This window comes from Pseudochaenichthys georgianus, chromosome 17 (genome assembly GCF_902827115.2).
Source record: "Pseudochaenichthys georgianus chromosome 17, fPseGeo1.2, whole genome shotgun sequence".
Taxonomy (NCBI): Eukaryota; Metazoa; Chordata; class Actinopteri; order Perciformes; family Channichthyidae; genus Pseudochaenichthys; species Pseudochaenichthys georgianus.
In genome coordinates, this window is record NC_047519.1 from 23,209,426 (window position 1) to 23,222,735 (window position 13,310).

At 40.8% G+C, this 13,310-nt stretch overlaps 1 protein-coding gene across 2 annotated transcripts in view; it reads right to left on the reverse strand.

The window, feature by feature from the left end:
* Positions 1–7,782: 7,782 nt before the first annotated feature.
* The window catches only part of LOC117461979 (ephrin type-B receptor 1-B), a 179,212-nt gene continuing 173,684 nt past the window's right edge, over positions 7,783–13,310 (reverse strand). For both annotated transcript variants that reach the window (XM_034103977.2, XM_034103976.2), the window contains exon 16: positions 7,783–12,667. In XM_034103977.2, the coding sequence (XP_033959868.1) occupies positions 12,559–12,667 (109 nt within the window). In that variant the 3' untranslated portion in view covers positions 7,783–12,558. The remainder of the gene's footprint in view (positions 12,668–13,310) is intronic.

Here is a 13,310-nt window from a genome sequence, read left to right on the forward strand (position 1 = left end):
TTTAGAGAGTACTTGTCCATGGACAAGTGAGTTTGTCAATTTACTTGTCCGAATACATTTTTCACTTGTCCAGAATGGACAAAAATTGGGGCCACTGGAATCTTCTTCTTCGTCATCGTATTTTACACTTTCCCACGGTTTTTACAACACCGCTTACGTAAGTGAGCGGTAAGATTTTACTGCATCACACATAGGGTTGGGTATCGTTTGGATTTTAACGATTCCGGTTCTGCTTTTCGATTCCGGTTCTGCTTTTCGATTCCGGTTATTTTCGGTTCTCGATTCCAGTTCTTTGAGAGGGTAAAAATAAGTCCTATGACAAACTGGGAGAAAAATATATTTATGAAAACATTAAGTCAAATCTGTATTCCTATTTACAAATCACTTCATACTGTTTAATTTCTTACGATTATTGAATACAATTATATACAAATAATCTCTGCATTGTTTAGTTAGTTCTAAGTGGTGCAGTTTGAGAATGTGCAATTGGCCCAGTCTCCTCTGGCTGTGAGACAAAGTCCAACCACACATCTCCAACACATAGGCCTAATAATAATAATAATAATAATAATAATAATAATAATAATAATAATAATACATTATTATTATCTCAAAAAGAGAGATGCTCACAAATAATCTAGGAAGTTTAACCACTTGGATTAAACCGGAGGTGACAAGTCTCGGTGTCATCCTGGACTCAGATTTGAACTTCAATGCCCATTTAAACAAAGTGACCAAAATAGCTTTCTTTCATCTCAGAAACATAGCGAAGGTAAGACCATTCATAAATCACAATTATGCAGAGAAGCTAATTCATGCTTTTATATCTAGCCGACTAGACTACTGCAATGCACTATTCACTGGTCTCCCCAAGAAAGCTATTGGAAGACTCCAGCTCATTCAAAACTCTGCAGCTAGACTACTAACGAATACCAAAAGGAGGAAAAAAATTAGTCCTGTCTTAGCTACTCTACACTGGCTTCCTGTAACTTTCAGAATTGATTTTAAGGTGCTTCTCCTCATATACAAAGCTCTAAATGGACCCAGCTACATTGCTGACTCTCTAATGAACTACACACCTGCCAGAACACTGCGATCATCAGATGCAGGTCTATTAGAGCTCACCAGAAAAAGTCATAAGAAGATCGGTGATGCAGCCTTTTTAAACTACGCCCCAAAACTGTGGAACACGTTACCCAAAAATATTAGGGAAGCCAATACATTAGGCATTTTTAAAAGGCATCTCTTTACCAAAGCATTTGACTGATTTTACACTATTATACTGCACTATTCTCTGTGATTGACATTGCACTATTTCTCTGTTTTATTCCCCATGTTTTTATTTTTAATTATTTTATCCCACTTTATGCTTTGCTCTTGCTGCTTGTTTTACACTGATTTTATGTCTTATTTTTTAATGATGTAAAGCACTTTGAACTGCAATACCCTGTATGAAAGGTGCTATACAAATAAAGTTATTATTATTATTATTATTATTATATTTATAGCCTATAGGCCTAGCGCTTTTCTACAACTCAAAGACGCTTGCACGCATGTCCTGCAATACACATGCTGCAGCTGCCCAGCTACTCACTGTTTGTAAAAGTAAATACATTGTATACCTAGCATTTCAATAATGTACTTTCTATACCCATTCATAAACAATACTGACATTCCTGTTCTCCTCCGAGTCTGGGGGTCCGGGGATGTGAGGACAGCGCGAGGACACAGACAGGGAGGCTGCTTCACTTCATAAAGGAAATGGTGGTCAATATTAACAACACAGGAGCTAAAACGCTTAATAACCTTCATTACGTGTTAGAGAAAGAACATAAGAAAGTTTGACAAAGAAGAGGCTGTTAAACGGGCAGCGGATCCGCTGTGTGTAGAAAAGAGAGAGAGAGACTCTGAGCTGCACCGTGCAGCGATCAGCTGATACGGAGCATATAGAGAGAGCTGTGGTCCGCGGGGTTCGGCCTCGCCTCCTGTCCTCACAACTCTTATTAATCCCGGGACCGGACAATTGTTATTTGTTCCTACTCGGAACGAGTTTTGCTTCCCAACCCTGCCACTGTGCTACACTTCCCGCCCCGCCCCGCCCCGCCCCGCCCCCGTCTAACTGTACAGAAAGCGGCGAGATGCATTTCCTTAGGAATCGACAAGCAGAACCGAAACTAACATTTCTAAACGAACAATGGCGGACACGGACAATTTGCGAATGAGTTCTGCCTTTTGTAAACTGAATTTGTCAATAAATCGGGGCGAAAAACGTCACTTGTCCACCGGACAAGTCAATTCTTTCACACACAGTGACGTCACGAGCTACCCACAATGCAACGCGCGCCATATATAAATACGCAATTTTCCTGGAGGTGCTAATATCCTGGAGGTGCTAATATAAACAGCTAGCTAAAGTAGCCAGGCAGAGCGCACTAGCTTTTTTTTCTGAATTAACGACCGAAGAAATCGCTGCATGTCTTCGGATTACATCTCTGGACTTGAGGGGTGTGCTCTAGGTCGTTACCAGCGTAAACTAGAGCTGTGTGGGTTGTCGGATTGCCTTTACAGACTGCCTGCAGATGTATGGAAAAACGAACCTTGAAAGTGGCCTTTGTCGATTTTGGCTGCATCTACGTCTAATTTCTGGAAACACCAGGTGAATATCCCACTTGTCACAATACTATTATCATGCCATTGCATATATGTGGTATTTTAGTGTTGACTAGATATTGATTAAGGCAATAGACTATGATATTCTGCTTGCACCTCGCGTGAAATGGCGGATACCGGAAGTACGGTGTCGCACTCGGCCCAATACCCGTGTGTGAAAGAATAGACAGATCTACTTTTTCGCACACTGGAAGGGTATAAGTATAACCTTCATCACTGACTATCCATTCTTTCTCCAGTTTCACCCCCCTCTTCCTCTGTTCTGCAAGCCCCAAAGCAAAGGATCCCTTTGGTGTGAACTCTCTAATTAGGAAGACCTTGACGTGCGGATCTCACCCATTGTTCGTCTTCATTTTGGTGGGAAAATATTTCATTGATTTTTGCACAAATCGAATGCAGGCAGAGCTGTGAGGGGCTCTGTGTGGGATTAGACTCTGCGGGGGGTTTCCGGTATGGGTGGGGGAGCTTGTGACGCAGTGTATGTGGAAGGGGGTTAATGTCCCTTCTCATAAACCCCTACCCCTTCTCACCCTCTGAAAGAAGGGTGAGAAGGATCAGCTGTGATCCTCGAAGCCATCATAACTCACCTCTTCCTCCCGATCCCTTTGTTCACTCTGTACCTGCTGTAAAAAGCAGTCATTCTTCACATACTGTTATGATAAATCCAGCTCATTTATAAACATCTGGATTTGGCAAGTCTTTTGTTTATGTTCTCTGAAGTGCAAGTATAATGAAAGATGGCCATGTTTTCACAACCAAGCAAAATCAAGTACTTGTCAAATGTTCTTTTGTTATGCCATCGAATACTAAACAGTACAATGACACTAAGATTGGTTAAGCAGGATTTACATTTTCTGTCATTTTCTAAGCTCTTACAGTAAGAAGGAGGAGACCGCTGACTTTTTCCCATAGGAGTATCTAGCAATCACCCGTTTCTGTCTTTTTCTCTTTCACTCTCTTCCTCCGGTCACTCTAGACTGTCTCTAAATGACGCCTTACCCCTGCAGGTGCTAGCGTCTCTCTGAAATGATTATTCCTACCACACAGTAGATTGCTTTTGGTAATTATATGTATCATAATTAAATTTGTTGAACTCCTTCGAGACATAAAATCTAATTTGACCCAGGTGCTGAATTTCTCTTCCTACACAAAAACTATTAAGAGAGATACTCTTTGAAATCTTGCAGCTGACATCTTGATTAAGCAACGCAATATTTCCAGATTCACTTAATTCACCAGTGATGTACCTGAACGCGTTCAATGAACGATCGTTCATGAACGCGTTCATATTTTGGGCGAACGTGAACTGAACGTACTGTATTTCCGCTAGATGAACGTAATTGAGAACGCGTTCATTCTCAGCGCTGTATAACGGCGTTCAAACGTGCGTTCATTCTCAGCACTGTATTATAACGGCGTTCAAAAGTGTGCCAGATTTCATATGCCTTTCAGCCGAAAACCCAGTTAAAACACACCGTAAACAGGCTTCAAAATAATGCGGAAAACCACCCAATCTGGCAACAGCAAGCTGCCTGTGACGCGTACGCGCCTGTCACCCCTGGCTGTCGCACTAAAATATAAATATACTAAATATATCAGACTCCTCACAACAAACAATGTGGAACCGCGGAACCGGCGAGCATTGAATGAATGAATGAATGAATTAGTATGGACGAAGCCGAGAGCAGCTGCAGCAGCACTCGCTCAGAGTGAGACTCTACGGCAGGGGTGGGGAACCTCCGGCCTCCGGCCGTATACGGCCCGCGAGACAATTTGGTACGGCCCTCGAGGTAATTTATAAACACACGCAAAAAATAAAAAAATGAAAGAAATCTAGACCGCAAAAAAATTAAACAAGCGAGTACCTGTTTTTCCTGGCCAAGGTCAGGATCCTTGAACACAACACGAGCCTAACGTGTCATCACGTGGTATATGTCTCGACTGACAGGGGTGCAGTTCTGACGGAGAGCACCAGAACGCCACTCCAGCACTTCAGAAATTGCAGTACCGATAAGTCCGTACACATGCCACAGTTTCTGCGTGTCTGTGTCTTTAGTTGTAAGCCCAGTGGCGATCTGCTCATCTGTCATACTATAATAACTGTGTTGTTGTCATTAGCATCTGGTTAGCTAGCTATGCTAACGAATATAAGAAGCTTTGTCTACAACCAGTGAGGTAAAGGCACATCTTTATATGATCATTATAGTTATAAAAAAAATAAGAGAATAAAGTAAACAGGTATAAAATACTATAAGACAGTTATTAATAAAGAAGAATACAGTTTGAAAGGGTAGTGATTTGTCAAATATCCATAAATTAAAAGAAAATCTGCTTACAGTTGTGTTTGGGTGTTGAGAGATGTGTCCATAGATCTCCTAATGTTGCTCTCAAAGTGCAACACATCTTGCCAGGGGAGCATGCCGGCCGGACCCCCCTAGAGGAGGTTAGGTCCCCCCCACTTAAACCATGTTCACATGGATAGGAAACTAAATACATTTGCACACATCTTGTGTCCATAAATTATCTTTCTGTTTAGGTGGTCACGCCACACCCTGCACGTGCATGCATACGCGAGTCATGGTGAGATATCTGGATTAGGAGGTTGCTTTTTCTTTGCACAGAATGAAATGAATGAGCTGTGATTTTAGTTTTTTTAAGCAGAGGTCAATAACTTGTACGGCCCTCTGAGGATATTGTAAAAATTGAAATGGCCCATTAACATCGTACAGGAGACAAATAATAGCTCGCAGCAACGTATTGAAAAAAGAACTATGAACTATAAATTAGTTCATTTTTGAAACCATGAACTTTAGTTCAAAATGTTGAATTATGAACTATGAACTGAACTAGTTCATTTTAAAATATGTGAACTGTGAACTGAACTAGTTCATGTAGAAAGTGAACTTTCCCAACACTGTAATTCACTGAGGTCCATCAATAACTTTATTATTGACCAAGTGAAATGAACATTCCCCATCATAACAAGCTGAGGAATTGTACAGGATTAGCTATGTTTTTTCGCAAAAAGAAAATGTTGCTTTGAAAGCAAGAAAAATAAGCTGAAGGTCAAAATCTTTTACCAGACAAAGCACACTCCATAAATGCACTCCAAACTTTTTATAGAGGCAGAAACAGAGAAAAGTATTCTACTCATTTACTTTTTATTTTCTCTTTGTATACATGATATTGTTGAGTTGTGCCTCTCTTGTGTAGGCTACATGTAGTGTGTCCTCTTCTAAAGACGATGTCATATCAGTCATAGGGACCACAACCCTCCATATTTTTGCAGAATCCATATTATTTATACATGTTATCCATATTTGTAGCTAATACTGTCAATCTCTAGTGACAGGGGTTGCTGAATAGTTCAATGGTATGGACATTTTACTAGATCTGAACCTGATTTAACAACCAACTGGAAAATGAAAAGATCTGATGGCTCATGATGTAAGCTTTGTCCCCCATCTTCATGCTATATTTCACATTATATATTTAGTAAAATTACGGATATCATGTCCCACACAGAGCTTCTGAAGCATACTTAGACTCAGGTCTCCAAACAACAGTGTGTTGGCTTTTCCTAGACCCCCAAGATCACTGTCAATATGCACACAGTTTACTGAGGCCCTGCAGACAGAAAGCACTGAGATTAGATCTAGGCCTCGGACAATCTCACAAAGTGAACTACCAGTAACTGAGGATCGACACAACTCTAGTAATGTTATGTTTTCTGTGTTTTGCTAAATAAATATGTCTTGAAAAATGTAGATACAAGGATAATGATTCAAGAAATACCATTTTATCTTCCGATAGCTCGCTGCCGGGGCGCTTCCCCCCCCCCCCCACCTGTCTCTGTGCCATCATCTATGCCCCATGGTTGTCAGTTCACTATATGCCTCCGTCCTTCATTCAGTATTCACTTCACAATATGTCTACTCCCACTCTCTGATCTGCACCGCTGGATGGATTCCTTTTTTCCCCCCCAACTCTCTCCCTTTCTCTCTGCAGGAGTTCCCTGCTGTGCACCGATCCCTTTCTCACAGAAGATTGCTCAGGGAATATTGATTAAGGCACAGATTTGCTGCTGAAAAGTAACTTTTCAAACTTCCTGTGACTTTAATGTGAAATAAAGGGAGCCGACTTCCTCGTCAGTGATAAACACGCTGTTACGGATGAAGCATACTTTCAAGAAAACGCTCTCCACACTCATCTCTGTCTTTATCTCTTTGGCTTTCTGTCAACCTCAATCGGGCGATCTCATCCTCAGCTTTCACACCTAATGCAATGTATAACTCCTTGTCACACTGGCACATATCTTCCACTATCGCTCTAATTGGTCTGATTACTGTGACAAATAGGTCCAATTAAGCTAAATGTGTAGGGGAAGGATACTATTAAGCACATCACCATATCAATGGTCATTACATTTGTTTAACTATTGGTATAGCTCTACACGTTCAATTAAAGCATCTGGCTGACTGAGCGATATGACTACTCCCATGAAACATTTTGTCGTCTGAGATTATTTAATGTTGAGGCAAGAACGTATCCATTAAAGGAAATGTCCACTTCAACACAATTTACTGGATATATTAGATTCGGTTGTCAATATTAAGTTATGTTATGAAAACATTTGACTCAATAGGGTATTTATTTAATCTGGTGACAAGACAACATTGCCAAAAAAATATCAGAGTTGGCAGGAAACAAGTATTTACCATAAGGTAAACCTGGTGGTTGGTTTGAAAACCTTTACAATTGTCTGACTGCCTGGGTTTCTTTCCAACTCTGACTAATGTTGTGCCACATTCCAAAATCAAAGCAGTTAACAATGCTAATTACCACTGGATGGCCATATTATGAAAAATAAGACTAACGTTATACAGTTCTAAAGCTTGAATTTTCCTTTTAAGGAGGCAAACACAATGCTGACATGTTTACATAAAGGGCAGGTTAACACGCTCTGAAAACCATGTCTTGCTGACCTACAGTACAGTGGTTTATTTCAGCTGATTGTAGAGGGGAACAGGTGTACTCCATGACAAAGCGACATTACTGTTGGGTGTGGTTACACTCTTTAATTACAAGATCTCCACATTTTCATCAACACCATGTCAAAACATTTTAAGGAACAGCAGACGTTTTCACCACTTCTTTACTGACATCATTGCATTTCTCATTGCAGTAAGGACAACGTGACGAGTGAAGCACTTTGTTTAATATCACAAACTTGAAAAGACAGAAAAATAAGCTGTTTCATGAATCTTGTTGGCTCCCTTTTGGCTTGGCACAGCCCCTGCACAGCAGTCTCCGAGCTAATATGAAGCTGGATATTATCAATCAATTAGAGTCAATAAACAGTTATGGAGGAACGCTGAGAGTTTGATACATCCCCACATCTTTCGACTCACCTCATTAACCATATCATTACTGTGCGGCACACTTTCCAGTGTTTGAAGTGCTCTAAAAGTCTCAGTCTCTGGCAAATGGAATTTATGAGACTGTTGTGACTGCTTGTGTATTTGTACTGCCTGTGAGTGTGTGTGCAAGTGTGTGTTTGAGACACATAACACTTAAGTTGAGAGGATAATTTTCGACTAGTTTGTCAACATATTGTCACTTTTCTAGGAGAGTAATTGCCTGGTTTTGCATGACGGCTTGTTTATTAGTGGCTCATGGCTTTTAACACATACAGTACTGCCACCCAGACCGATGGTGACAAAATGCTGTTTATTTCCTTAGCCATTATGAAACCAAGCATTAGATGTCACGATAACACACAGCGCTGACAGTAGTGTTTCTGGATAATAACCCTTACTCTCTGCGTTCTTGACTCACTATTAATGAAAACAGAATTATAGACCATTGAGTCACGCATCATAAAGTGATTGACTTGTTTTCCAAGGCGTTTATTGAGTGCATTTTAGTACAATAGTTTTCAGAAAGTTACAGCTTACAAACTCTTGACACGTACTTGTCACAATTTACAAGTGGTAGCTATACAGAGACAAAAAAATAATAATTGTTCACGCTCTTAAACAATGTACCTGTGCACACATAAATGTCTGTATACACAAATGTGCCTGTTACTCACAAACAAACACATACGTTCACTCTCTCTCTCACGCACAAATAAACAAACTATGACATTTTCACACTCATATTCAGCTCCACCATCCAGTGTGTACCTATAGGGGGATGTTGTGACTGGTCTCCTGGAAAGGTCCCATTTCACCTGTTCTTCCTGCTTACTGGCTGACCCAAGCAATTGCAAGTGTTCAGGGTGTCTGTGTAAAGTGTGTACATGAAGTGTATGTGTGTGCTGTTTTTGTATGTGTATATATCTTTGAGTCCCCAGTCTGAAACAGAGGGAATAAAAGAGAATGGTTTTTTTTAATACGTTTTGGAGGGTGTTGAGTCAAATTGTTTTCAGGTGAACACAGCCTCTACTGCTCTAGCCTGTACCGTAAATGACAGGCATGAAATCCACTACTAAAAGGATCATTGGTCCCTCCTTCGACAGTTACAGCACCATGAAACGTTTAACAAGCTCTGTTCCTGTGTTTTGTATCAGTCTGTGATGAATGGCATCCATGTGAAACGACTCAGAGAGGGATGGCGACCCGCCCTTTACATTTATCATATTGGAGTGTCATTACTGTCACGTATTTAGAAAGACAAACGGAGCAAATGGAGAATTACACTGTTGCATAATGAATACATTCTATCGTCCCATTCACAGGCTCTTGGGTTGAAAAGCAAACACACAAGACTGAGCTGAATAGAGGACTAATGCATTCAAATTGAATCATTGGCTTCAGCTAAAGGGATTTCTGCTAATCTCAAGAAGCATATGATCATATTCAGAAATAGTTGGTAAATCAACGGCTTGCACTATTGAAAGGAGAAAGCAATGGATGTTGCCCATTAGGCAAACTAGCAGCTTGATTACAGTATTTTCCTTTACCAAACTAAACTAAAGAAATCAACATAATACAAGGACAAAGATGTTGCCACATAAACCATACTGCAAGATGAAAGGAACTGATTTACTTCAATGAGCTAACTTTCTGACTTTCATCTAACAACCTATCTTTATGCCATCCCCCTATCTCCCATATACACACACTCTGGGTCCTGCACACTTTCCCTTCATTAAGCATCAGGCTCGATAACAGACGTGGGTATAACATAATTGAAGGTTACTAAGTGTGTGTGTTTGTATTTTGTTGTTCCCATCAGTCTTCCTCCCCACTGGCTGATCAGATGCCTTTCAGAAGGGGGTCTCAGCAGGTGTTTGCACCCCTGCCTGGGCCCACTGGAGCATGGAGCTAACCATTTCTCAGGACAGAGCAGTCATGGCCCAGCCCTGCCCAGCCCAGGACAGCTTGGTTACACCCAGGATAAACAAGCTGGAGTTGTGCCAGCTAGGGGGTGTAGACAGGCAGAGAGGGCAGGGCAGACAGAGGGAGGAAGATGACTTGAGGGTGGTGAGTATACTTAATAATCTGCTAATGGGCCTGCCATCAATTTCTAATTTTGGGACCAAGGTGGTTAGAACCATATTCATTCATGTCTCTTCAAATAGGGCCAAAAGGGATTTCAGCAGGGTCTCAGCTAATGCAGATAAGTGACACTACAATATCTCATGATAATTGTCTGCCATGGCTGGATGTCAAAGGAATATTACCACAGGAGCCTTCAGGTCAGTTTGCTTTCACTACTAAAGGCAAGTGTTGTTATTGCTAACACTTGATTTATAAAACATGGCAAAAACTCCCCAAAGCCTGCAGCAAGCAAGCCTCAATGGAAACAAACCTCTACTACTCATCGCCAAGGTTTCCTGACACTCTCATTGCACCGACCAATCCCACTGCAATCATAAAAGACCATCAACAGCCTTAAAAAAGAGAAATCATCCTTGTGCACTACCCAGAGCTATGCTGGAAATATATTCCAAAAATACTGCCGTGTAATTCCAAAGACAACCATCCCTCATCCCCTGGGAACAATGTAGACATCTTGCAATCAGATACTACCAAAGAATGATTTTTCATACACCAGTTCCTGCAGCCAAGACTTATGGAGAGATATATGAAACTCTCTGTGGCACAACAGCGTTTGTGCTCGACCTGCCTACCCATATGGCAGCAGCATATAGTGAGAATGCATAGATTTACTCAGCAGCGTACTTGCAGCAGTGTATGGGAGGCTTTGCTACACTGTGAGCAGTGTGCCCGTGTGGGCTGTTTAAGCCTGTGTGTTCACAGGAATGGCATCAGGCGTCTGTTGGCAAACCTCAGCCCAGATGCTCATTTTACTGTGAAGAGAAGTGATACTCTTTCACTCCAATTTACAGTTCTATGATTAGCTCTCTTATGCATTTCAAACTTGCAGGGAATGTTGCCTTGACCAAGATATCTGCAGCACCCATGAGAAGGACTAACTGGATTTGCCTGAAATAAAATCTACCAGAAACAGAGCAATTTGATGTTAAGAAGTGTTTTTTCCTGTGTGATTAGTGGGTATTTACCATGGATCTGGGTCGGCCAAGGCGTGGGTTTGGTTTCCCCTCCCCTCTGGATGGGGCTGAACACTCCCAACACAAACATCAACAACAGAACAAAAAGAAATAAAAACATAAAACATATCTGTACAAGTAAGTGCTCACCAGCAAGAGACAGCATGTGTACACCCACATTAAACATGATCTCCAATAAATGGATATTTTGTAAATTATTTTAAATCCTACAGAATGTTTTATATTGATCTACAATACCAATTATTTGCCCACAGTTCCTTTAGTGTTTTTCTTCAGGCTAAGATTGAGTCCGGATGGCCGTACAAGCCAGTGTCTGTTGTTCGGTCATCGTAAAGGAACCAGGGCACCGTAGGGAATCTACACATTGCATGTGTCTATCACAATCTAGTCAACAAGCATGTCTTTGCCAAAAATGCAAGCAGAGAGACCTGTACATACATATTCATATATATCACCTTCAATATGAAGGTTTATTATGAAAGATATAATCATATTTAGCAAGAGATAAACATATTTATATTCTCTGAATCTGGGTGGGGCTGGTTGAGAAGTCCTTTGGCAGGCCTTCCACCCAGGACTCCACAGGTAGTGTTAAAGTTAAAATACGAGTGAGCGGCATCTTGCTATAGTGATAAAAAAAACTAAAATGATCAAACAGATGGTAAAAGACAAAAATGTAACTGGCTCTTAATGTTCACCAGTCCATTTACGATACAATTTTCAAATTCCTCAAACGAGCAAAGGATGATGTGAAAGTTGGAAATGGCGCTCGACTGTACATCCCTGTATTCTTCTCCCTCTAATTATTCGTACTGGTAATTGCTTTTTCTTCTTGGACTGTTTTCTGGCCAGGTCAAGGCATCTTCATCGAACACATTGACGACGGTAAAATCACAGTTCACACGTCGTTTCTAAATGGCTCACACTTCTCTTTACAATTTGAACATCTTCTAGTCCAGATAATATAGAAGTACAATATCACTCATTTTACCATATGGTCTGAAATTGTGAGAGATTCCACGTGGCGATGTCGGGTTGTTGGAGTTATTTTGGTTTACAATGATATGCATGGCAGTCCATAACCGCAGCATGTCTTCCATTCATCGATAAATGGAGAAACAGTTACAAGTCTTGACCCTGAACTCCTGGTGTGGATTACATGAAGGGTGATAGCTGTTAACCATGTGGTGGTGAGGACCCTGGTCTCCTGTTGTCACGTTAGTGGATTAGATTAAGACAATAGTCTCGACTCTGGCGCGTTCCGATGGATCGGGGGTCATTCGAGGGCTGCCATTGCTGTTGGTCCAACGAATGCTGCCCGCTCCATGGCACAGCGCCCCCTGTAGTCATGCCATAGTCGTGGGTGACTGGCTCATCTGCACCCTCATGATCTGGATATTACTAAGGATCTTCTTCTGATGGCCTGCCAGGGTCACTCCTATTCTCAGCAAGTCCCTAGAGAAAAAGAGGCAGAGAGAAAGAACATTGAAAAGCAATAGATGATAGGCTTTCCATCATGTTGAAGATGGAATTTGAGTATGAAGGGATTACAAATGGCTATCATTTTCTGGTGCATTTACAGTCCTGACATTGCTGTATGATGAAAGGGCAATTTCAGGGTTGAAAGCTAGTGGCAACACACATTTACAAAATTAATTATATCACTTGAGAAAATAATACATGTTGCTTTGCATTGCAAATAGAATATATAAATGTCACCAAGCCTGGAGCATACATATTTAATATAAAATAAATGTTTGAATGATTTCACATTCTCAGGAACATTTGCAGATCAAGCAACATTGCTCATTAAAATAAATGAACTGCAATATTTGTGTCAATTGGTATCACAAGCTACAGGAAATGCTGTCATGACCCACTCTAAAATACTCCACATCAATAACAGAAAATAAATACGCTCCACCAAATATGCATCAAAAGGTTTAACATACTTATCCATTTTAGAAAATGGTGCAAATAAAATTAATTATTTTGTAGATAGCACTTATAATATTGGAAGACCATGGATGGAATTATTTTTACCACAGTGACTCTGTTATATTTGTATGCATTACCAAGTACAGGCTTTAATTCAATG